A 27,369-nucleotide genomic window follows, 5' to 3' on the forward strand; every position below is an offset into this window, starting at 1 on the left:
GATTCACCTACAGGAAGGTTCCTGTAGGTGTGTGCTGCATTGGGGCTTCTAGAATGGGGAAGTGGGCGAGCGGACGGTGTCAGCTGAGCTCGGGGAGTAGTCCTCAGACTCTGAGGTGAACTCGGTGGATGAGACACCACTGGTGTCGACACTGTGGGTGGCGCCGGAGCCAACGGGGAAGCCACTTTGCAGAGCCGGGTGGGGCTTTGGCTTCATGTCCCGATGCCGTCTTTTTAGGAAGCCCTGTTTCTCCTTATCAAGTGGGGTGGTCTGCGAGAGTGCGACAACAGGGTAGAGTTAACAGTCATTTTGTTCTCCACAGGAACACAAAGCCAATAAGGGTGGCGTTTCCACTACAAAACCAGGAGCTCTGTGTATTAATAAGTGTAATTATAAATGAGTGCGGTCTTTTTCTCAAGCCCTAAAAGAATACAGTGAAAATAGCTAGTCTACAAGCTCACAGTGTGTCGCATCGCAATGTGAGTTGTAGATCTTCTATTTGCAATTATTAAAAATATGTATTTAATTCAGTCTGACATATCAAAGTATCTTACTGTAATAACTGACACTCCTGCTGAAGTGACACTAAGTTTTGGTCCAGTGTTGAAGTTCTTCCTGATCTTCCCAGCTACATGTAGCTGGTGCTCATTTTCTGACAGCCCTTCATCCTAGAAAACAAGCACAACATAGTAAAAAGTTCCCATTGTCTTTCCCTCGCTATTCCCGACTTTTGTTTTGTATGTTTTAATCACCATTTTTTTATAACTTTTAAGAGATACATGGTTTCCACCGGCCAACCCGATGATGTCACGCGTTTGTATCACATGACCGAAAACAAACAAACACTTTAGTGGTTTAGCGCGGGTGTGGACATTTCTGGTATTGCAGCTGTAATGCCTTGGAATAGCATCCTGAGAGACGATGAAAATGAATTATCTGAGTGGTTGTTTAGGCTTCAGTGTATATAAAAAAGTATTAAAGGGCAACATTTATATAATACATTTGATTTTAAATTCATGGTGGAGCCCCTTGTCATTCCGGTGTAATAGCGTTTAAACATACCTTGACCCAGGAGTGCTCCAGGACTTGTACAGCCGTGTACCTCTGGTCAGCCTGTACCTGCAGCATCCCAGTGATAAGCCCCTGAAGACACATGAGACATGAGTAGATAGTCAAATAACCTGTGATCAGCAGCACAGACATGAGACGGTTTCAATTTAAAATATCAATATTTAAAAGAAAAATCACACCCGTTTGAAGTGAGGGGAACTCTTATCAACATACATCATCTCATTCCGGCCAATCACAATTTGCGTCCTCAGTGCACCTTCGTCTTAAATGTTTGTGTTTACACAAAGGCTCAAAACCGGCCATTCATAGATAGATAGATAGATAGATAGATAGATAGATACTTTATTTGTCCTTTCGGAAATTCGTTTTGTGCCACTGCCAAGCAGTCATCAGGTTACAAAAACATGTACTATGGATTTTTACAGCCAACGTCCACTAGGGGACCTTCTAAATCTATCTCTTTGGCCTCTATGTGGCTTATAGTCCAGTGCGGCTTGTATATGTACACATTTGTTTTTTTCCCTAAATTTAGCTGGTGCGGCTTATATTCAGGTGCGCTTTATAGTCCGGAAATTAGTATTACGGTAGATAGATAGATACCGGTAGATAGATAGATACCGGTAGATAGATAGATAGATAGATAGATAGATAGATAGATAGATAGATAGATAGATAGATAGATAGATAGATAGATAGATAGATAGATAGATAGATAGATAGATAGATAGATACTTTATTTGCATCCTTTCGGAAATTAGTTTTGTGCAAAGCAGTCATCAGGATACAAAAACACATACAAAATACAAACAGATCACACAATACATTGACAATTAAATAAACAAACGCTAACAAAAGGCAACCAGTCATAGTTCCAAGAGGCATCTTGATATAACGTGGACATTTTGTCCACGTTATACTGTCTCAGTCTGCGCATAATATGCAGCCTCTGTTGACCTTTCTTATAGAGGGCATGAGTGTTGGAATTCCATGTCAGCTTGGAATCAATTGTTGTACCCAAATACTTGTACTCCTCCACAATCACTACCTCGTCCCCATCAATGACTATTTCCTGGTGTGCATGAGCACCAATCCTAAAGTCAAATGTGACCTCCTTAGTTTTCTTAATATTCAACTGAAGGAAGTTACTCTTGCACCAACCAGCAAACTCGTCCACTGTTCTTCGATAGCTTATCTCATCATCCTGAATCAGACCAACGATATCTGTGTCATCTGCAAATTTAACAATACAGGTGTTGTCTGAGTCACTCCTACAGTCGCTTGTATACAGCGTAAACAATACAGGTGAAATTACGATCCCTTGCGGAGCCCCCGTGTTGGTCGTAATGGGGAGAGATATTGCTTTATTCACCTTGACATGTTGTACCCGCTCAGTCAGGAATGACTCCACCCACCTGATGATATTGGTGTTAACACCCATATCATACAGTTTCCTCATCAAAACATGAGGTCTCATTGTGTTAAATGCAGAGGAGAAATCTACAAAGAGTACCCTAGCATATCGTTTCTTTTTAGGTTTATCTAGATGGTAGATCTTATTAAGCATAAGAAGAGGAGTGTCATCAGTCACCCTTTCTAGTGACGAGGTCCATTTCATGTTGGACATTACTGAAGAGGTCATTTAAAATAATGCGCTCCAAACCTTTGATTATCAATGTTGTCAGGGCAACTGGCCGATGGTCATTAAAGACTTTGGGATTAGACATTTTCGGCACTGGAACTATAAGCAAGGTCTTCCACGCTTTTGGAATCAAATGGCATTCGATGTTTGTGTTTGTGTTTACACAAACCCACAAAGCTGGACATAAAAGGGGCTAGCGCCCCTCAAAAATGGAACAGACAATTAAAAATAGCACTCCCAGCCACTCACCTTGGCTTTGTCTGATACATTATCCCAGTAAGGTGAAGGGAATTCTAGTTGACCCTTCATTATCTGGTCAAAGAGAACATCCTGGTCTTCACTGGTGCACAAGGAAATGAAGAACCAAAGGTCTTTGATTATGATCAATATAATTATTGTCGTCTGCAAGATAACGACATGAACGGATTACAAGCAATGCCATTTGATTTGTGGCCACAAGAGGGAGGCAAAGTCCTTTTAACTCAAAGGGTACAACCTATTTAAAAAATAAATACTGTATTTTTAGTTTATTGCTCAGGGTCAATACATATTAAGAAACTACAAAGTCACTAATACAGGCAGGTCAACACAATAGACTGCACGCCAACATCCTGGCAGCCAAACCAGTTTGAAGCAGTCATAGGACAGAATACAGTATACAGTACAAGCAAGTGAATCCTCTTCTGTGTGTTGTAGAAGTAGCCTAATAATGTATTAGTCACAGAACAACTTCCAAGAACCAGTATAAATATTCAGAGCATGTTTATTTTAATCATCCATTAATCGACTGTTTTCCAGCTTGGATCAATGAACCTAACATACTTTAAGTTCCCATTTATTGGTATCACAATGAAAACATACTATGACCCTTTTTCACATAAATTTATTTTCATGTTATATTATCAATACAAGGCCCACTTGCAATATCCTCTTGGCCCACAGGTTTAGAATCACTGCTCTAAAATATAGCCAGACACACTTACCCACGGAAAGGAGGGAAGCCACACAGCAAGATGTAAGTGATGATACCAGCTGCCCAGATGTCAACCTTGATGCCATATCTGTTTTAACACATTGGATGAAAACAATATATAAGAAATATCATCAGTGTGTGTGTGTCTGAATCAGGTCTTGTTTTCTTTTCAATTGTGATTATGATTGACTTAGTTGTCCCCCACTATTTAACCCATTTTGGTGTTAGCATCATGTTATGCTTTAGCTATTGAAAAATAGAAGCTCATAGCGCGCCACCGAGTGGTGCGCTATGAGCTTGTAGGTCTGCTATTTTTGAAAAATCGAAGAACGACTGACATGGAAACATAGCTTTTTCAGAAAACTGTCAGGATGTAGAAGACATTTTTAGAATCTGATCTCAGGTCAAAATGGGTTAAACGGCCCTATAATAACATTGTGTCACACTGAGGTTCAGACTGAGTACGCTCCTCTACTGGGACTCACCCCGTCTCAGCAAGGATCTCTGGTGCTACATAAGTTGGAGTCCCACACACAGTGTAGAGGGGCCCATCAACCAGCGCAGCCAGGCCCAAGTCTCCCAGCTTTAGAGATTTACTGCCATCTTGGTGCTCATATACCTGAGTTAAATACAGCAGGGCAAAAAGACATTCATGACCCTATAAATGCAGGACCTTTGCAGTGCTCAAAATCTGCAGAGGGTTTCTATTGAAGGATTGTGCAACATCCTCATTGAAAACTTGTATTGAAAACAGACCATTCATTCATCTGGGAACCTTCACTTCACATGGAGTAATTGTCATGTAGGCTGAGACAATAATGTTTTAGGAAGATTATTATTATTTTACTCTAAATAGAAAACTGGGAAATGGGAGATAACACAATGTAAAAACTATACTGCAGTGTAGTTGTTGTAGTACAAGAGGATAAGTATAAGAGGAAATCTCTTATTTTAGGCTGATGTTTCTTTTTACTGTATCTATATTTTAAATAGTCCTGAAAGGCCCTAATTGCTCTCAAAGAAAGATTTTCTTTTACTCAAATATCGTTATTAGTGTTCCCATTCAAATTTCTTTCTGTACCACTACTAGACCTATAGAGCGTCACAGTCCCTCCCCCTTTCAGAACGACGAGTGGCCCAGGAAATGAAATGCAATGCATTTCTCCCATAAGATTTTCTTTAAGTATTTATTTAAAGACGGTTACGCCGCGGACAAAGCCAACTCGGATCGTGACAAATCATGACAATGAACACAATATTTTGGGCCGATCAAATCATTAGAAAGAAGAAAATAAAGGCAGGAGACAACACTATTTGTTTTGTTTTTCTTCTTATAAATTATTTGATCGGCCCAAAACATTGTGTTCATTGTCATGATTTGTCACGATCCGAGTTGGCTTTGTCCGCAGCGTAACCGTCTATAAATAAATACTTAAAGAAAATCCTATGGGAGAAATGCATTGCATTTAATTTCCTGGGCCACTCGTCGTTCTGAAAGGGGGAGGGACTGCGACGCTCTATAGTGGTTCCCAAAGTCGGGTCCAGGGACCCCCAGGGGTCCCTGAGGGAGTTGCAGGGGGTCCCCAGCTAAATTTTGGAACCAAATGGACCCTTATGGGTCTGTAACTCAGAGAGTGTACAGATGGACACTCTCACTTAAATTAACATTGATTTTACAATATAAATTGTGGTCAGAGATAGAAATGCCATTTGATGGGGGTCTGTAGCCTAATTCATGTCAAACTGGGGGTCCTTGAAATTAAACGGGTTGGGAACCACTGCTGTAGGGTATTTGAAGTTATACTCTTGAAGACCCAGACATACCAGAAGGTTTTCTGGTTTGATGTCTCTGTGGACAATGTGGAGGCCGTGCAGATACTTGATGGCACTGGCCAGATTGAACATCATAGAACTGGCATCCTGCTCTGTGTATTTGCTGGATGAGGTTACAGCGTCAAATAAGTCTCCCCCCTGAGGATAGAACAATTCACATTTGAAATTTGACGCATATGTTACATCAAAACATTTTCTGGACACGTTTTCTGACTTTTCATTTATGTTAGGAATATACCTTAACCAACTCCATGATGTGATAGAGCTCACTCTGAGTCTCCATCTCCTCAATCAATAGCACAACGTTAGGATGTTTCACTCGCCGAAGGATTGATACTTCATTCTGGATCATGTGCTCCTGGATGAGAGCAATAGTCAGCGTTACAAAAATAAAAGAGTTTAAGCTACTGTGCGTGCCACACACACACACACACACACACACACACACACACACACACACACACACACACACACACACACACACACACACGTCATTTCAATATAAAACTGTCTATTGCTTTATTGTGAGTATTTTGTATTGTTTATTTTAGATCAAGTTAAGTAAACTTAAATAAAAAATGCAGTCACTCAATCTTAGTGAAATTAGTAAAGAGATCTCATGCACCTTTCCCCTGCATTTGCCTTTGTTGATGATCTTCAGAGCATACTCTCGTCCAGTGGCCCTCTCCATACATTCTCGGACAACAGCAAAGTTCCCATCCCCTAATGTCCTCCCAACTTTGTATCTCTCTGCAATGGTGGCAGGAACTGAGGGGTACTCATCCATAAACTCAGCTGCAGATCCCAAACAAAATAGAAAGAAGGTTAAAGGATAGGCTTTGTAGACTTACGTATAATGTGGTACATTACTGTATATCACTGGTTCTAAAATATTTCATGGTCATTGTAAAGTTGCCCGAGGGCCAAGGCTCCAAAAAGCGATGCTTTTTGGTGAATTTTATTTCTCCAAAATTCCAGCTCCAGTGCGGAACGGAAAAATCAAACAGCTAAAATAATACTGGCCAAATACAAAACAAAGAACTGAAAAATACTTAACGCACAACGTAGGAAAAAGGAAAAATAACCAAACTGCACTAGGCTATGCCCATGACATGGGCCCTAGCAGCTCTCTCACTGGGCTGTCAGCATGATGCCTGCCCGAGCATGACACTGACTAGCTCTTCTTCTTCTTCTTCATGGGGTTTTATGGCGGTTGGCATCCAAATAGTTGCATTACCGCCCCCTTCTGTTACTCTCGTTCATTTACAGTCTATCCCATAACCCAGTTTCTTTCATAAACCTGATCACCGTGCCTCTCCCCGTATTATCCTCTGCTGCACCAATTAACTTACTGACTAGCTCTGCCTGCAGTCTCCCCTTTATAGGAGAGGATCCTACCACCCACAGAGAAGCAATTAACCATACACAGCTTATCTACTGATCTCTGCTCACAATATATCCTATCACTGCTACGCCGATGACACACAACTGTTCCTATCCTTCCCCCCCTCTACCACTCAGGTGGAAGAGCGCATCACTGCATGCCTGGCTGACATCTCACAGTGGATGTCCTCCAACCATCTCAAGCTGAACCCAGACAAGACTGAGCTTCTCTTCTTCCCAGCTAAGTCCTGCCCTATGCGGGAGCTAACTATTTCCGTAGACAACGCCCTGGTAACGTCTGTCCCAACAGCCAGGAATCTTGGTGTTGTCCTGGACAGTCAGCTCTCGTTCAAAGCTCACATCACAGCTGTCACTCGATCCTGTAGGTTCACACTCTATAACATACGACGAATTAGACCATTCCTCACCCAGGAATCAGCCCAGCTCCTAATCCAGACAACAGTCTTGTCAAAACTCGACACTTCCTTACTGGCCTACCAGCATGTGCACTTAAGCCTCTCCAGCTGATCCAAAATGCAGCAGCTCGCTTGGTCTTCAACCAGCCAAAATTCTCACATGTCTCCCCCCTGCTCCGCTCCCTCCACTGGCTCCCGGTCGCTGCCCGCACAGAATACAAAACTCTGATGCTGGCATTCAAAGCAACCAAAGGTATGGCTCCCCCATATCTTACAAGTATGATTGAACCCTACAAACCCTCCTAAATTGTCTACAAGCTCACAGATATCAGCTGAACCTGAATAAGTAACCCCCTACCTAGATGTTTTATTTTAGATTAATCATCATATGGGGTTACATTCATTTCCCCAGATAATAGACATACTTTGATAATTTACATTGTGAAACACCCCTACTCCTCAACAGTACTTGGCACCTTCCCCCCTTCTTAAAGTGCCAGCACTGGAGAGGCCATACAAACACTGAGCTAACCACAGGTTACAATAAACTGAACGTGTCATTTCCTTTGTACATCCTTATGAAACCTGAATAAATTGTGAATGCATTCCTCAACATTATTGACATTATATGATAGGACCTGTCTGCCCCACTACCCACAGTCTGTGTGGTGTGTGTGTGTGCGTGCATGCAATGTCCTTAATCAGTGTGTGTGTGTATAGGGCACGGGCTGCCCCGTGACAGTCATGATGACACCTCTGTAAAATAATTCTATCTTCACAGAAAATGGCATACATAGCTGTCACCCAATGAAGAGATCAGGATATCGCTTTAAAATGTACCATTTTCCTTTTCCTACATGTTGTGAAACACATACAATAGTATATACAGTAGGTCTTGGTTTTACTGACTATCGTATGGTATGGTGGAGAAAAAAAGGAAGGAGGAATTGAACCCTAATCTTTATAGTGATGGGCAGGAACTTTACTCCTGTGCCACCCAGATGCGGATAATGTGATAATTGAAATGGTATAATAGTATAGTAATAGTATTACTAGAAATATCTATACTAGTTTATATTATAGTATAGACATTCAGATGTATTGATGACAGTGTGTCACGAGCCATGACGTAATTGGACCCCATCTTGTTTATTTTATGACTACATAGTATAGCATGAGTAATATTCTAATATTGCAATGCATGAGTGTAATTCTTATTTGAAGATACATTCATGAATGTTACACAAACACAGGATATCTCTATACCCATATAGGTTATCTGTATAGACTCCTATGTCTTGGCTCAATTCAGTCCATCAGACTTCATCATGTCTGTGTGGAATCGGTTTTCTTTTCTCTAAGGTTTCAACAAACTCTGGATAAGAATTCACACAAAAAACACATACCTTCACTGCCAGCTCCATCGCCCTCATCCATTGAGCTGCACACTTTTGTAGATGCTAGAGACAGAGATGAGCCACTGTGCTGAGATCCCTGATGGGATCACAAACACAAACAAGTGAATTCTAGTTCTAATTATAGTTATTTTGAGTGTGTCAGTGCGGCGCTGGTCAGACTAGGCTATCCTGACCATGGCGTCTGAAACATGTTTTGTATATTTTATTTATTTTCCTTACCCGGCGGCGTCTAAGGCTAGCTGGACTGGTTGGAGAGGGGCTGGGTGATTTGCCTGATCGAGGGGTGGACAGTTGACTGCCTGCAGTCCCATTAGCTAGAGAGACAGCACAAATGTTACAAATAATCAAAATGGTGATGCAGTGGTATAGAAAATGAATTGCATAACTTGCACGCACGCGTATTTCTCGTTTGTGTCCGAGCATATATAGGCATAGTAACGCCCCGCCTGCCTCTGATTGGCCTACCGACACTGCCCGTCTTGTCTTGACTGTCCTCCGAGGTGGATATAGCTATGTCTGATGCGAGGTTACAAGTACGGTATGAGTATGACACAAGAGAACTGTAACTTGTAACTTTTATTTTTGTAGAAGAGGCAAACTAATATTGTTTATGCCGTTTGCTTTGATGGAATAATTGATTGAACTGTATACATTATTTGTATACAGTGTAAACTTGAAACATTATTGTACTGTAAAAAGGGCTCTTTTCCCTTCATCTTTATCCTTCTTAGTACTGTATAATAGTATTAGTTTACTATAATTAGGCCTAGTTTAATACACGGTAATCAAAACTAACACTTTATTTAGAACACACCTAAATCAAACCATATAGTACACCGTACGCGTTCAATCAATTATTCAATCAAAGCAAACAATATTAGTTTGCCTCTTCTACAGAAAAACTTACAAGTTACAAGGCTGCATTCTGTCATTCTCTTGTATTATGTCTCACCACGGAGTAACCTCGCATCTCGGAGGACAGTCAAGACGGGCAGTGTCGGTAGGCCAATCAGAGGCAGGCGGGGCGTTACCATGCCTATGCTCGGACACAAACGAGATATACGCTGCACACGTGCACACACGTGCACACACACACACACACACACACACACACACACACACACACACACACACACACAGTCACACACACAGTCACACACACACACTCTCTCTCTCTCTCTCTCTCTCTCTCTCTCTCTCTCTCTCTCTCTCTCTCTCTCTCTCTCTCTCTCTCTCTCTCTCTCTCTCTACCTGAACCAATAGATGAAGGAGACTTGCTCCTGCATCGTGATATTCCACTGCTTCTAGGTGATAAGCGACCCTGCATTGATGAGATTCGCCCGTATGATGTGGATTTGACCACTCTGCACTCTGTAGAGAAAGTCATAAGGAAAGAAAATCCAAATGATACCATCAATGATTTGATTATTTGTACAGCTCCGCTGCCAAAAGCAGGCAGCACTGGCAGCAGGCAGCAAATCACAGGTACTGTACAGTAAAGGTCATTTGTTGGCTATAACCAGTTGTCAATTGAAGATTGTAATTTAATTTAGCCAAAATTAAGTAATCATTCTTAATCAATATATCAAATGAAATTATGAGAATAGACCTGATGGCCCTATTCTGGACATACATTAAAAGGACAAAACTTTCAAACTTTTTTGTACGACGAATAGCGTATATAGGGCTCACCACTGTGAGAACACTTACCACTGTTATCCAAGAGGAAGTCGTCCTGGTAGCGGAACTTTTCAGGGCCACATGCAATGAATATATCATCATCTCCGAAGAAGTCCTGAAGGCATGCCACCTGGAAAAGATGAAAGGAACTACCTGTCAGTCACAATACATTTGGTGCTTTTGTAAAGAATACTTTGCCAATTGCCAAGTATCAATTTAAAAAAACATCAGGTCTAAAGACCCACACCCAGTTTTATTGTCTCCACCAGCCGAAGGCTAGGGGAGAGTATGTTTTGCACTCCGTCCGTCCGTCCGTCCGTCCGTGTGTCCGTGTGTCCGTCCGTGAGCAGCTAATCTCAGCCACCGTTAACCCGGTCGATGCCAATAAAAGTGCAAAAAAGTTTTTGCACAGTACACCTACAGATTTTGTCCAAACATCACGCAAATTGGTACACAGTCTCTCTACAGCCATTCAACCAAACCGGTCTTTCAGATTTCTCAGACTCCATCCTGATTGGTTAAGATTGGCTTCCAAAGTTCACAGGAGTGCTCAGTTTCAAACAAAATGCTGCAAATCATGAACACATCGCGTGATTTCCGTGAAATTGTGCACCCACATTCCCACTAGGCCGAGGACGAAATGCCACATGAACAATTTCAACTCAGCCTCAAGGTGGCGCTATAACTGGCCCAAAAGTGTTTTTACCTCTAACTGCACGGATCTGTGGATAACTTTGTATGCCAACTCCCTAGAGGCCAAGGAAAAACCTTTGCCTGGAATTTTTCACATCTGCTCTTTATAGCGCCACCAGGAGGCCGACATATGTAAAACACATTTTCTATTATTACTCCTTCACATTTTATCCAAATTTCACGCAAATCCGTACACATGATCTCCATAGTCATGTGATCAAGACAGGTTTGTTTGATTTCTCATATTCCATCCTGATTGGCCACGATTGCCTCCTACAGTTTTCAGGAGTAGCCCGCTTTGTACAAATCGCCACAACTCCTCAACGCAGCGATTGCGATGAAACTGTGCACGCATATTCCCACTAGGCTGAGGAAGAATCCTGGTGGAGACCTGTGCCGATTGGCACTTTATCTAGTTTAACCTCTTTTTGAAGTTTAAAGGACCACTTCAAGCATTTTCAACCTATCGTCGTATAATTGGTCCTCGCTAATACTCATAAGATGGTACCATTTTTGTCTACTCAGTTTGTGTCTCAGAGGAGGGCTGTGGACAGTACAGTTGGTAAGCAGGTTTCTAAACTGTCCTCTGGGACAATACACTTATGAGTATTAATGAGGACCAAATACCAATTACATGAAGATAGGTTGAAAATGGGTAATAATAATGTCCTGTAAATGTAAATACTGGTATTTTCTCCAAAGCATGAATCTAGCCTTATGACTAAAATCTAATCTTCAGAGAAAGGTTTTATGCAAGGAATGCCAACGATGTGATGTACAGTAACACACCGAAAGCCAAGCCTCACCAACTGCAGCAAAATCCATGAGGAAGTATGCAAGGACATCTATGATACAAAATGTAACGCAACACCATCCTCCTGTCAATAAATGGTAGCCTACTGTAAGTGACTTGCTTGTTGCTTTCATCACTGTGTGTTTGTTGGATTCTGTTCTGGTGGATGAAACTTCTACATAATTGAAGGGATACTAAATGAAGGCAAAAATAGAGCAAAGAAAAGGGCACTGTAAAGCTCCCTGGTTTAGGGTACAGTCACACCTAACACAACTAACTGTTCTGCCTCTATGTGGCAGTCTTTTTTACAATGGTTTTGATTGGGAATAGTGTTTTGTTGCCATTGCGCAGCTTTCCCAATGAAAACCATTGCCGTAAAACCACAACAAAAAGACGTGAAAGGAATACATTTATGGAACAGAGATGATTTTTCTGAGGATTTAAACCACACCATGAGACATGGTCATACGATGAAGTATAACGATACGGACACACCAGAGTTTGGCCTATATGGCCTGTGAAGTTTCCCGAACGGCCAAGGCTCCAAGAACAGTCAGTAATGCAGTTTAAGGGTCTTTATTTTTCCCTAAAACTCCCCCACCAAAGTCCAGTACAGATTCAACAATGTGAAACCAGGAAAATAACAATAATAATAATACTGAGAAATGAAATGAAACACTTGAGCAAACACTACGAACAAAACCCAACTGGATAAGAGCTCTCTTCAGGCTGTACCCTGATCACACAAGGCCCTGTAGCTCTCCCTCAGGGATGTTACCTGTGTCATTGCCCACTTCTAGTTCTAACTGACTAGTCTGATCCTGCAGCCTCCCTTAAATAGGAGTGGATCCTACCACAGGACACAGAATCAATTAGCACCATTTCTTCTCAAATACTAATATAAATACTTCATCAACCACCTTGAATAAACAGTAACCTAAACATTCTCAATAATGTGTTACAATTAAACACAAGTATAAATCAGAATGAAAACTCAATGACAATTACTCAAAGCATAAGGAGAAACACCCCTCTCCTGCATAGCACTTGGCCCCTTCCTAAATCAAGGGAAATGCCACCAGCAGTGCAGGAGAGACAAAGCAAAGAATCAGTGAACACAGTTTTCCATACACAAGTTTAAAACATTAGTCCTTGCATGTTATAGAAAGCAGTTTCATGTGTCTTTGTATATAGGGCACGGGTTCCCCGTGACATGGCCTTTTTGCGATGGTTTTCAATTGGAACAGAGGATTTTCACATATGATATGATACGATACAACATTATTGTCAGCTTTCACTGAAATTTGTTTTGCGTCCATGATGTCACCGTTCAAGATACAGACAAGACAGACACAATACATTACAAAAGATACATTACAGGACAAATCACAGAAGCAGACAGGAACAAGAACAATAGAACATAATATCCTCTTGGTTTACCGATTTTGGATTAAGGCCGGCCCTACCTGCCCCCGCTGCCACTATTAGATCTCCATATATGGAGCTGACCTGTTCTGACATTCCATATGTTGATCTGACCTCATCAAACCCTGTACACTCAAGACACGCTCCATATATGGCCAGTACAGAATTCATGCATAAGTTGATCTGACCCCCCATGCCAAAGCGCCAGCGCTCGCCCAGCAGTCTGCTGTCACCCAGGTGGATATGTTGATCTGACCCCCTATTCCAAAGTGCCAGCGCTTGCCCAGCAGTCTGCTATCATCCAGGTGGATATGTTGATCTGACCCCCTATTCCAAAGCGCCAGCGCTTGCCCAGCAGTCTGCTATCACCCAGGTGGGTGAGTGCACACGACCTAGGTCACTTCTCGCCCTCAGGCGTCTTACTGGTTATATATGGTCGTTAACAGTCTGCAGAGCATGTCACACTAATATTTGTAATCATTGTACCTGTGAGAGTGAAGTGACAAACCAATTTGAATATTTAATTATGGTAGACAACAAGTAATTAACAGCTCTAATCGGAGTCCTGTTTTTAAGTTTATTACACAATTAATGGTCAGAAAGAATAGATCGAAAAGGGGGTAATGTGAGTGGAAGATTTGTGTTTTGGGGATGGTAGGGATTATTTTTGTAAGGACAGTAATGTAGTGTTCCGGGCTTACATTTTGAAATGACAGTAATGTAGTGTCAAAGTATTTAGTATTATAGTACTCAACTGTTTACACCAAAACAATACCAAAACATCACTATGGCTTCATTTATAAAAGGCATAAAGTAGACCAAACAATACGATAATAGTGAGCAGATAATGTGCCATCGAGAGCATCCTCACCCCCCAACCCATCCACCATTTGATGAATTGAACAATGTGGACCCTGTAAACAAGTGTAATGCTTAATTGGGTCGTCCACTCACAGTTGACAGTCTTTGTATTGAGTTTGTGCTTAAAATGTACTGTAAATTCTACAAACTGTTAATAAATATTTCAATCAATCAATCAAAACCATCCCTGTCGTATCCGAGACTCTGGACACATCCTAGTCTATAAACACTATGTGGACTCGTGTGATATGGCCACTGGACTTGTGGAACATGGTCTCTGGACCTTAGTTTAGCACTCTGTGCATTGGGCCATGTGCAATAAGGGCTACGTGCAATATGGGCAGATCATGTTTTTCTTCTTCCTTTCATATCATTATTTATTTATTTAAATTACTACTGCTCAGCCCATTCTACTGTTACTACTGTATTACTGTAAATAATGTATCCTCCTTACTGACATGTTTGCACCATTGGTGAGATGCGAAAATACTTTTCGCTGTGCTGTACTTGTACTGTACATTGACAATAAATTGAATCTCATCTCATAATGCAGTCAATAAACACTCCCATTCTTCCTGCAGGTAATTATATAGCCTGCTTCTTTTTCCTTTACAACTTTACTAATGTATGATAAAAGGAAGAAATAAAACAGCAGTGAGCTGTCACTAGTAATATTTCAATACAGTAATAAGGATATAATATTACATTATTTGCTTTGTCTAGATTTTGTTCCCAAATCATCTTCAATTGTATTGTTTCAATAAGCAAAAAGGTGACAGTGGGTGGTTAGCAGCAGAGTGGCATGAGTTTCCATTGTGATTTCAACCATAACATTCTAACGTCAACACAAATGGCTATTTTCTCTGCAACCTCTCTTGGCAAACTGTCCCTGCCCCCACCACCCGTCCCAGTCAGTGTGATTCCATAGGGACCTGCACAGTCATCACCAAGGCAACCTGACAAGATCCCAGCTGCATTTGAGACAATGAAAATGACAGAGCCATTTGCAGGTCTGTTTTAGACATCAAACAGCACTAGTAGCACTGTAGGGGGTATGAAGTCTTCAGAAGCAATCTAGTTAAGAATTTGGATACAAATATTCTGCATCTGCCCTGTTCTGTAAATAATATACAATATATTGATTGTGGTCACAGGTTTAGTGGTCTGGTCAGACAGTGGCTATTGGACATTCATAGAATGTCTCTGAGCCAGCCCCTAATCACAGGCATAGCTCCTGCTCCACATCACAGCAGTAAGTTCTGTAATGTATTTAAACTATGACAAAACAAGGATTATTGACTAACGGTATGACTGGAGCCAGATACAAATTGTTGGTCTCAATCTAGAGCCACTCTGGATTGCCAAAACATGGCAATCCTGATCTTCTCACGGAACCTGGAAAAACATGTGGGTCATGTCAGAGAGGTTCTGGAGAACAAGCTCGGACTGGAACAATATCTTCCGCTTTCACTCAGATCAATTACCTCTCTTGGCCGCTTCAGGACTTCCCTGTATTCACATCTCCAAACAACCTGTTCATGCTTCTAATACTGTGTACACACATGTTTACTTCTAACTTTGACACTGGTTATAGTACTGTTTTCTCCATTATTTCCATATGTAAATGAGTCGGAGTCAGGGGAGCAAGCTAACTGTACCTGTATGTGTCCTGTGTATTTGTACTGTATGTTATGTTGCACCTATGTGTCTTTTGTTTTAATATTTTGTATTGGTTTTTAATATTTTAAAATATTTTAATATTTACTTTACAAACCTTTACAAAAAAAACATACTTTACCAAACTGACAGGCAGACAAAACAAAAAAAAACATTGGGACAGGGGACAGTGGACACCTATGTGTCTTTAGTACTGTGTACTTGCACTGCTGTAATGTCGTAGTTGTATGTATAGAATGATGGTGCATCTCAAGGGGCCATCCTCTCAATAACATTCTGACAATTCTGACAAATTCTCTACATTAAAGTTCCATGTTCAGTCCACTAGATTCCTCGGGTTCATCATTGAGAGCGGCCAGGTAAAGGCAGACCCCGAAAAGGTGCGTGGGTATGAATGCTCACATTCATACCCCTTGTTTGTCAAACAGTTAACTATATCTCACCTGTTTCATGCTGATCTGTTATCCCTGCTGGCTCAGTGACACATCAGCTCCACTAATCCTACCCTCCCCAATGCCACCAAAATGAGCCAGCAAGAGGCAAAGTAGTAGACACTTAGGACACTTTATTTGTTACATAACTGCAGCTGCAGCATTGTGAGTGATTTCATGAGTGCGAGTCAGCGTTATGAATTGATGCACTTACAGCTCCATTCAGGACACACCTACCGATCAACAGCTTGTAGTGCATTCCCTGTGGACTCAAATACAATAAAAGCCAGGCACTTTCAAGCAGTCGAATCCATTGCTATTGCTATAATTAAGCCTCCTGAAATCATGACAATGATTGCTTGCCTAACCTTCTATGCCGTCTCAGTTTAGAAAATGAGCTTTGCTAAAGAGCCGTCTTGAAATATTTAACTGAAAATACTGAAGATCCACCTTCCAGCTAACAGCTTAAAGTGCAGCTTAAACTTAAAATGAACGTATGAGGCACACTACACTACACAAGGGATTTACAATTAATTACTGAATGTAACCAATATTAGCAGAAATGCATGCTGTCATTTTATCATGAGGAACGGTCCTCCGCTGAAACTTTGGATACTGAAGAGAATTTAATCTTAAACCCCTGAAACTTTGGATACTGAAGAGAAAATCTCAAACTCTAAGGAAGAGGTACACTGAAGTCAACAACAGAACCCATCAGCAAAACAAAGGTAAAACAGCACCCTCTTTTCCTTTCAATTTGTGTGAGTCAACAGTCTGTCTCGAGAGACTAAACAGCAGTAGACCGGGAGAGCCAGACATTCCTGTCTTCTTCAATTTATTCCATTGAGTGCTTACAAGCCACTCATTATTTTATGCATGATATAACAACAAAAAGCATACAGTACATAACCTGGGGCCTGTTTCACGAAACTTGGATTAACTAATCCAGGATTTAGGCCAAAGCAAGGCTTTTTAAATCCTGATCTTTACAGCCTGGTTTATTCCGTTCCACTAAAGCCAAGCGAGGCTCAGAATTGGCGGATTTGGCGAGCCGGGATCAGCAAGCCTGGCTTAATAGACAGTCTGGCTTTTTGTCTCTAGACCCATTATGTGGATCACAGATTTACTGATCCTTCTTCTTCATGGGGTATTAAGGCAGTTTGCAACCTTAATAGTTGCATTACAGCCCCCTTCTGTATATCTCAGTATCTTTACTAATCTATTCAAGACTTACTGATACAAGGACTTAAGCTTCTAAAATAAATACTGCTGCTGTAATTAAAGAAAAAACATACTCTCAATAGTGGATAGACTGAATGATTAACTACCCCAAAAATATAGTTTACATTTTACCACTAATATTAACTTAAAACAGAATTCTTAATATTGTAAGCATAATGATATTGTCGCATTGTGATATTTTGCCATAACTCCCTCCTCTGAGGAGGGAGTTATGGCTCAGAAATTACAAAACATTTCAAAGTAAAAAGTTCCAGCATGTGTCTCCACAGTAAGTGTGAATGGAGTTTCTAGGTGAAAGTGATTTTTTGAAGTGCCACTATCTGCCTATAAATGTCTCAAATTTGAAAGCACTATATTTCTAAAACTATGAAACATTTCAAAGATTCCTTTTCAGGCACACATGTGCACTGTAGGATGAACCTAAATAGGTTTGAATGGGGTTTCTAGGTGTAAGTATGTAGGACTAGTAGTGGGTGAAACGTTACAATGGTAATATGTTGTAAAACAATGAGTAATGGTAATATTTTGAGGTTTTCACTTTTACAAAAAAAAAGAATAATAATATAATATAATAATTCTTCTTAACCGTGCACTTGCACGACAGCAAACCTATTCATGGGGAACATTCACCAAAAGCAGCTGATCTACAAGCTCACAAGCTGTGATGATGTTGTGCAGCCTATATATTTTGGTTATTTGATTTTATATAGTGCTTAAATTAGTCCTTTAATGCAGACCGATACAAATAAGGCAACATAAACCCATAATAATTGAATAAATCTGGAAAACATCATTGTTTTGTGATCAGTTTGACTGCTTAATGAACAGTAAAGACATCAGGATTAGGTTAAACCTGGCTGTTAGCCTGGTCCGGAGCAGGCTAAATCCAAAGCATTCGTTTCCATGGTAACTAATGTAGCATCACTTTCATGAAACCGAATCAAGCCTCAACATATCCAGGTTAACTGGTTAAGTTAATCTGGCAAGATCAACCAGCTTTCATGAAACCGGTTAATCACTGATCCAGGATATATTAAGCCAGGATATGTGTTAAAGGCCGGCTTAATCTCTAATCCAAGTTTCGTGGAATGGGCCCCTGTATGCTTTTCGACTCGTGCGTGCATGTGTGCGTGTCTTGCAGCCGTGTATATCTTTTCTACGTCCGAGCATAGACATGGTAACGCCCTGCCTGCCTCTGATTGCCCGTCTTGCCTGTCCTCCGAGATGCAAGGGTACTCCATGGTGGGAAATAATACAAACAAGAGAATGGCAACACACGACAGTAACTTACATTGAGAAGAGACAAACTAATATTGTTTGTGCCGTTTGCTTTGATTGAATAAAGTGTTAGTGTTGATTATCGTGTATTAATCTAATAATAGTAAACTATAATACTATTATACTAAAAAAGATAAAGATCAAGGTATTAATCTAATTATAGTAAACTAATACTGTTATACTAAAAAATATAAAGATCAAGGGAAAAGAGACCTTTTTTACAGTACAAGTTTCAAGTTTACACATGTATACAAATAAAGGGACCGTACCTATGTTCCCTCAGCTCTATGTTCCCTCAGCCTACGACAACCTACCTCCTCCCTCACCCTAACCCTAACCTCCCCCGGGGCAGACACCTAAACCTAACCGCAACCCTCTCCCGACCCGCAGCGCACCCCCAGGGCAGACACCTAAACCTAACCGCAACCCTCTCCCGACCCGCAGCGCACCTCGGGGCTGAGGGAACATAGGGCTGAGGGAACATAGGTATGACCCCCAAATAAACAGGCCAACGGCATAAACAACAATATGCACGTCGCGCGTGCCAAGCTGTCATTCTCTTGTATTATATCGTACTTTTATTATTTATTTATTTCATCCAGCATGTATCTTCCACCTCGGAGGAAACTTTGGTGCGGCCGGCAGTGTCGGTAGGCCAATCAGAGGCAGGCAGGGTGTTACCATGTCTATGCTCAGACGTAGAATAGATATACGCCTTACAGCCTGCTTAGCAGTGTGATCACCATGAGGAGCTGTACTGTCATCATGAGTCATTGCTACAGAACAGCTTGCACTCAGGGCCAGCCATCTTACAAAATCAGGGTACAATTCAGTTAAGAGTTTTTATGCAATTAACAAAGATACCAATGGTTGTGAACAAATTAGAATAAATACAAATACACTGAATCAATGAAATAATCTAAATAAATGTGAGTATTTTATTAACTACATGCAACATCTATAATGTTTTCAATAACAAAATCACTGGCTATGTTGCTGTCAGACATAATCACTGTTATTTATGGTAATTGTTTCTAGGTTTGTTTGTGCTTTTGTCTCGGGACCAACAGTGCGGGGAGGTCACTTAGGGGTAAAGACCCATGAAAACAGGACCTCTGTTGCCAAAGGAAGGTGATTATCTAGCCAGATGGAATCACCCCATGACCACAAGAGGGTGAAAAGTAGAGCAAAGAATCCCGTGGTCTGGCCACAGCTTATTAGGAAATTATGTTGACCACTAACATCGTCTAGCTGAAGAAGCAAAGACAATTTACAACAGCAGATATTTTTTGACAGGCAGATTCTTGGCAGCATCATCAGTGGCAACCAGTTACATTTTGAGCTACTGTGTGAATGTGGTGGACTACCGAGTGCACAGGGTCGATAAAATGAGGCAAAACCAAAATGATTCAACCAATATGAAGAAAGAACATCTTCATATGTACAAGTATGCATCACTAGAAAAGCAGTTTGCATTAGGAAATATATTGGAAAAGACAGAAAGCAAAGTGAAAGCACTATACAGTGCCTCTACACAGAAGTGTTGTGTAATGTGTACTACAGTATCTAGGAACTCAATCTGAGCCATGTCCAGACTCATGGGATCTTATCATCTTGCCACCATATGTACAGTCAGTGTTGGCAAGTAACTTAAGTAATATACTACTTTCAGTAATATTATTACTTTTTTCCAGTAATATGTAACTTAACTAGTTACTTTCACATTTTGAGTAATAATATTACATTTACTTTTTTTCAAAAGTAATATTATTACTATTTTCACGAGCCTTGGTGGAACTGTGGGTTTGAGTGTTTATTCATAATGGTAGACTGGGTTGAAGTCAAGTTGCTTTGCAGACTGCTGATCCGCTCTAGATCTAGACTCTAGAGCGGATACGGAAACGATGCACACTCGTCGGTACGTATGTGTGAAGTATCGGATGCAGAAGGGCGGGCCTTAAACCGTCTGGAACACGGAACAACAACCTAAACTAGTGTGTGTAACTCGTTAGACTGCACTGTTAGAGAGAAGAGATGTAAATAAACTAACAATGGAGGAGGTGGAGGAGACAGAAACACCGGCACAACAAAGCGTTATAACATTCAATACTTGGAAGTATTCGCATTATTTTGAGTATGTCCGTGATCAAGACGAGATGAACATTATTGTCCGCTGCAAGATGTGCATACGGAAGAAGCTATATTCCACGTCGAAATCTACTTCTAATCTATGTGTACAAATGGACCCATCATCATGAGTTAAATAAACACTGCAGAATAGGGGAGGGGGGACTGCTAATGTTGAAAATGCAAAGTAAGACTTTTGGGGACAAAATATGCAATTACTGGGGGCGAGAGAAAAAAGTAATAAGTAAAGTAATAAGTAACTAGTTTTCTCAGGGAGTAATAAGTAGTGTAACTTTATTACTTTTTTTAAAGTAATAAGTAATAAGTAGTATATTAGTGTTAAAGTAATATTTTGCCAACACTGTGTACAGTATGATGATAGTGACAGACCAACCACTGCACCTATGCTCACACTATACAGTCCTGACATCACTACTGCACCGCTCTGCCGCAGAGGCTGTTCCTTAGCAACCAGCCTGGAAACCATGTCACCATAGAAACCGTCAGAGGGGAGGGAGGGGGAAAAAGAGAGTGAACTCACTATTTTTGAGGTGTGCTAGCCCCTCCTATATTCAGCTATTAGTGTAGATTTTCTTCTTACACAAACATTAAATTCCCATTGTCAAGGAATGGAGCATTTACGTTATATGTGTATAGTTTTACTTCACCTTCATTTAAATTGCATTGAATTGAGAGAGAGAGGATAGTAGTTTAGAGTTAACACTAGAGAAAGTAGGAATGCTAAAAGTTTAAACAGCAAAGTACAGAAACAATGTAATTAATTAGTAAACAATTCCTGAAATGGTAGGCCTACTTATCATTGGTATTCACATACACATATCTTTATCATTATCATTTGACCATTCACTTTGGAAATGAACTATAACATCTGTGATTTTGACATACTACACTGAGGAAGACAGCATGTTGCACGATGAAGACATTGATGAAGAATGTTCAATGTGGTGACTTGGTAAACTGGCGAGTTCTCCGGTATTCGACTGGATATCCTGTTTGTCAGATCAAATCACTTGACTTAGCCTGGAACTACTGTAGGCTAAAGCCACTAATGTGTGCAACCGCCGAGTGAATAGCCATTTAATACTCTGCTACTGTTTGCTATGACATTGAGTCCCAGAAACCCATTTCTCCTTGCAAATGTAGCATTGCGCGGAAGCGGAGATTGTCATTGAACCCGGGGCTCCAACTCGCCAGACCAATGCACAACCTACCGTGCCAATAGGGCTGAGCCCGATTGGCAGGGCTGTTGCGGGCTGGGTCTTGGCTGGGGGCTACAATCACCCCCCCCAGTCTTTGAAACGCGTCCTCCCGCTTCTCACTTCACACCGCGGACCGCCGCACACAATGTCCCTCATGTCCCTCACGCACCATAGCCTACACAAACATTCCCAATTGATGATATTCAGACTGCAGCCGGCATCTTGACAGCAAGGTGCTAACTAGGTGCAACTTCCCATTGACAGCCCATTCATCCAAACAGAAAGGTCCTATTTAATTGTATTAAACAACGTCAAACTCACCAACATTGGAGCTGTACAGAAAGCTTTAATTATCCTCTTTCAATCTGTAAAGTTTTTGTTTCATAAAAATCCACCGTAGACATTTTATGAGCTACTTCCTGTAAAGAAATTCTATACCATTTATTTTTTAAGTGTCAGAGTTTGGGAGTGCTCGTCGTATATCACTCAACAGCCCTGCGTAGTGCGTACCACCTGTTTTGAATTTGCACATAATGCAGGAGGTTGCTTTACTAAAAACGAGTGCTTCCAAACTCCAATACTTGCAAGGAATTTCTTCACATGAAGTAGCTCATAACATGTCTACGGTGGATTTTTATGAAACAAAAAACAGATTGAAAGAGGATAATTCAAGCTTTCCATGCAGCTGCAATGTTGGTAAGGTTGACGTTGTTTAATACAATTAGATAGGACTTTTCTGTTTGTATGAATGGGCTGTCTATGGGAAGTTGCACCTAGTTAGCACCTTGCTGGCAAGATGTCTGAATATCGTCAATTGCATTCCAGCCTATTCAGACACTGCAAGTCTCACTGGACGAAGATATCCTCACAGACACAAAAGGAACACGTCCCTTCATTTCAAAGACAGTTCAGTGGCAAAATTCTATTTTTGTCTAAAATAAGAGAAATGTATACACTTTACAGTTTACTGTATAAAGCTCCACAAAGTTATACTTTGTCACATGACTGTCACTCAATGAAAATAACAGGCTTTAAAATGCTGTTAATAGTGCAACAAAGTACTTCTGTGCTGTGCTTCCTCAGTCAAATTAACACCAGTGCAAAATTGCATAACAGTCCTCTACAATTACAATTTACAATTTACAATTTAGGCATTTAGCAGACGCTCTTAATCCAGAGCGACTTACATTAAGCAAGAACAAAAAAAGCATGGGAATACATCACATAAAAACATTTATCAAGAAACATGCGTAAGCTAAGAAAGTAACAGTGGAATATCTATATAATGAAGCATATAAACATATATAACTATACATCTATACTACTATACATATGTACTATGAAGTGCTATGACTACATACAATGCAATTATAGTGCTGTCTACATAACATGCTATAAGTCTGTATCAAATGCTATCCAAGTCTACAGAAATGCTATCTAAGGGGGTGGGGTAAGTGCTATGGGCCATGATGGAGTCTGAAAAGGTGGGTTTTCAGACTACGGCGGAAGATTGGGAGTGATGCTGCAGTTCTGACTGCAATGGGAAGTGCATTCCACAGTTTTGGAGCCAGAAGCGTTTGGGACGTGTGGAGTGTTGTCCCAGCGTTTTTAGTGAGGGTACTTCCAGCTTCCCTGCGTTGGCTGATCTGAGTGCGCGGGAGTGTTTGTAGGGTTCGATCATACTTGCAAGATATGGGGGAGCCATACCTTTGGTTGCTTTGAATGCCAGCATCAGAGTTTTGTATTCTGTGCGGGCAGCGACCGGGAGCCAGTGGAGGGAGCGGAGCAGGGGGGAGACATGTGAGGATTTTGGCTGGTTGAAGACCAAGCGAGCTGCGGCATTTTGGATCAGCTCTAAAAGTTATGTTTCCTTTGGCTACTATTAATTTAAAAAAAACACACCTGTGTGAAGTGAGGGGCGCTCTTATCATCATGTCATCATACATCATCTCATTCTGGCCAATCACAATTTGCGTCCACACGTTTGTCTTCAATGTTTGTGTTTACACAAACCCTCAAAGCCTTAAGCTGGACATAGGAGGGGCTAGCGCCCCTCAAAAATGTATAATAATAATAATATGCTGCAGTGTTTTGGATTTTTATTACAGAAGCTAAATTATAGCAGCAGGGAAAGGACTAACAGAATGTCTCCTCACCATGTGCAACAGAATGATGGGGTTCCTTTGAGGAAAAGGACAGAACTTTCTGCCTCACCTTTAAAAAAAAACCCAAAAGCAGCAGATTTCCCAAACAGAAATAACAAACTGTAAGGGATATGTTAAGTATTTAACATAGGTATTTATTTTACTCCTTTTGCAGATTTCCATGTCTTCAATAAGGTGAACCCGCTGAGCAACTGGAATGATGCATGTTTATAACCTTCTTACGGACAATATGTTTAGGATAACATACCCACTTTTTAGGGAGCATGGAACATGTTGTATAGTACAATACTATACTACTATACCGCGGTACACAGTACACCAATTTGTGCGGACTCTTTTTGTTCTTGAAAGTACAGTAGTATTCAGAAGAAGATAATAGAAGGTTATAGGGCTTTTACAGAAGTGTTCTCAACTAATGGGACAGCTGTGGAGAGGTTAAAAATGCAATACCAAATAACCATTTAAATAGTACTTACCATCTTGCCGTCCACAGTGTACAGCCTTTTGACCACTCCAGAGTCCAGTTTTATGGCATCTGTGATGTCAGTCAGGACTTGCTCAAAAGAGTGGGCCGTCTTCTTGTTGAGCAGGATCCGCACAGCCTTGCGGGGTTTAACCCCGCTGCGGATAATGGTCACCAGCTTGGGCCTAATGAAGTCCTTGCTCTCCTTTATTTCAAGGGATTCAGCCTTGGCACTGCCAAGGGAAGAAGGGGAACGGCAGGTTACTGCTGTCCGGGCTCCAACAGCCCAGTTGGGATTTACATTCTTTGTGTAGTCAAGTTTCTTGTAGGTCTCTATGGATCCACAAACATAACTTTCACCTGCAGATAATAGGAAAACATTATCAGGTTTCACAAAAGTACCGACTAGTAGATCATGCCATCAAGATCGCACAGATGGAATGGTAGAATATACTGTACAACTTGTACAGTACAGGTTTCTGTACTCTGGCCTGTACACAGACCAAGAAAAAGAAAAAAGAAAAGAAAAGCCACACTGCTTTCTGTTTGAACTATTTGATCATATCGAAAGCAGGAAGGAACAGCACATGTTTTGTGAAATGACTTTTTAATAATATAATAATTCAATCCAAGGAAAGCCCCTTCAGGAGCACATGTTCACCTTCCACCAGCTGATCCATACTGGTAATCTTAGTTGTCCCATCCACAGAGTAAATGGTCCGCACTCCCTGGGGCAAGTTGACATTGTCAGACAGAGCTCTGGTGAGGTCAGCCAGGAGGGCATCTATGGATCGGAACCGGTCCTGAGAAATAGCATATACAATCCCTTTGAAGTAGCGGTCTCCGTTGCGGTAGAAACGAACCTTCTTGGCCTTTTTCTCCATGCTCAGAGTTTGAAGTGTTTTGGTTCTGTAAAGGCTACAATGAGCACTGTGAGTGGGACTCGGCAGTCCATTGCCTCTAGAGCCCCTTCGGGTGTATCTCTGAGCTTTGTCTCGCTCATCAAAGTGCTCCAGTTCCATTACTGCTGAGTGATGTAACACCTAGAGAATAAAGCAGAGTCACTACATTTGGAATAAGCACTAGTACAGCTCAGAGTACATTCAAACTGTCTTGTGGCAGTCTCTAGAAGATGCTGACACATCTATAGGCACTGATGATGCTGCAGGCTTTGATGCTGCTACTGGTTCTGTACTTGCACACATGCGTGTCACACCCATTTCATGCTCCCCACTGTCACTTCATTCCATCCTTATATAGGCCCAGTACAAATCAAAATCACACATGTGATTACAACCATATAACCAGAACCAATTGAATATCAGACAACATTTTAAATGAATAACAATAACAGCAACAACAATGACAAAATCAAATGGGACTAACAAAATATCGCATGAAAATGTGCATGCAGCATCTTGTTCACTGCATTCTTACCTTCTAGAGAAAGCAGATGCAATTCAAACAACCAGTGTGTCAATTTTTCATTCATATATTTGATGCCTCACATGAACCATGCATGCGTCCCTTTGTTGTCCCCTGATAGTGCGCCTGCCCGTGTCTGCGTTGCGTGTGAAACAGAGGAGGCAGGGCTGAGCTGGTGTTCCCCCTCCCTTGCAGTGATTTACATTGGACGGTTCTTTTTTTGCTGGGTTGGGTGCAACCCTCTCTCGAGCACGTTTCTACCTCGCGCGCGCCCACCGTATCATCGGTGCGTGCGTGCGCGCAAACAATGCGCGGTTATGCTCACCAGATCCACATCTTTTGAAATAGTTTCAACATACATGCATTATATTTTATGATGACAAGCTTTGTACACGATGATCAAAATGAAAAAAATAACAAAAACTATAAATATAAAAACTATAAATTCGTTCATTAGCTGCCACAAATTGTAGGCTAATTAGCCTACAATGATTTATTATTTCATTTAACATTGCTGTTTGAGCAGTTAACTGTGGTGCTGAGAGAGAGAGAGAGAGAGAGAGAGAGAGAACTAAAGCGAATACTTAAATCAAACTGTTCACACCTGATGAAAGAACTACCCTACCTGCGGATACGGAAGTGCAGCCATGGCAAATTTCGACCTAGCTCTTTTGCATTAAAAACAAGTTACAACAGGTGAATTAGATCTTCAATTAGACTTGCTTGGATGGGTTCAGAATAGTGCATTTGCTCACTCGGACGAAATGATTAGAACGCCACGTAATGCGGGTAACTTGCACGTGTTTTATTGTTCCTTCATTGAAGAATTGGATATTCCTGCACACATTGCCTAAACAACAATGATGTAGGCGCAGTCACGTGCTGCTAGCCTATAATAAATTAGCAATTAATGAATTTGGCTGTCGTAGCTTTTGAAAAGCTGCCTATATTAGTACATTAATTAGAATGTTTTTAAAAATTATATTTGAAAATGGTTAAGTAGTACAATTGCCAATAGGTCTAATATTTCTACAAATTGCTACAAAACCTGTATGCCTATGCAGTCATTTTGCTGCATAAACAAGAAGTTGAAGGTTAAAATTAAGTCTGACATGGTACCATCCATGCATGTTCACATCATGTATACTTTTACACT

The 27,369-nt window shown here is 41.0% G+C and overlaps 1 protein-coding gene across 1 annotated transcript; it reads right to left on the reverse strand.

Annotated features, from left to right (window-relative positions):
• Nucleotides 1-25: 25 nt before the first annotated feature.
• dclk1b (doublecortin-like kinase 1b) lies at nucleotides 26-25,810 on the reverse strand (the record flags this gene model as incomplete). Its single annotated transcript, XM_083773326.1, has 15 exons — nucleotides 26-270; nucleotides 555-668; nucleotides 1,063-1,143; nucleotides 2,960-3,050; nucleotides 3,694-3,771; nucleotides 4,169-4,302; nucleotides 5,508-5,654; nucleotides 5,755-5,874; nucleotides 6,142-6,311; nucleotides 8,722-8,809; nucleotides 8,953-9,047; nucleotides 9,985-10,104; nucleotides 10,444-10,543; nucleotides 24,802-25,148; nucleotides 25,450-25,810. The coding sequence occupies 15 exons, from the start codon at nucleotides 25,808-25,810 to the stop codon at nucleotides 49-51; spliced, it is 2,268 nt and encodes a 755-aa protein (XP_083629452.1). The 3' UTR covers nucleotides 26-48.
• Between the last annotated feature and the right edge of the window lie 1,559 nt (nucleotides 25,811-27,369).

The sequence above is a fragment of the Protomyctophum parallelum genome (assembly GCF_964188405.1).
Source record: "Protomyctophum parallelum genome assembly, chromosome: 9".
Taxonomy (NCBI): Eukaryota; Metazoa; Chordata; class Actinopteri; order Myctophiformes; family Myctophidae; genus Protomyctophum; species Protomyctophum parallelum.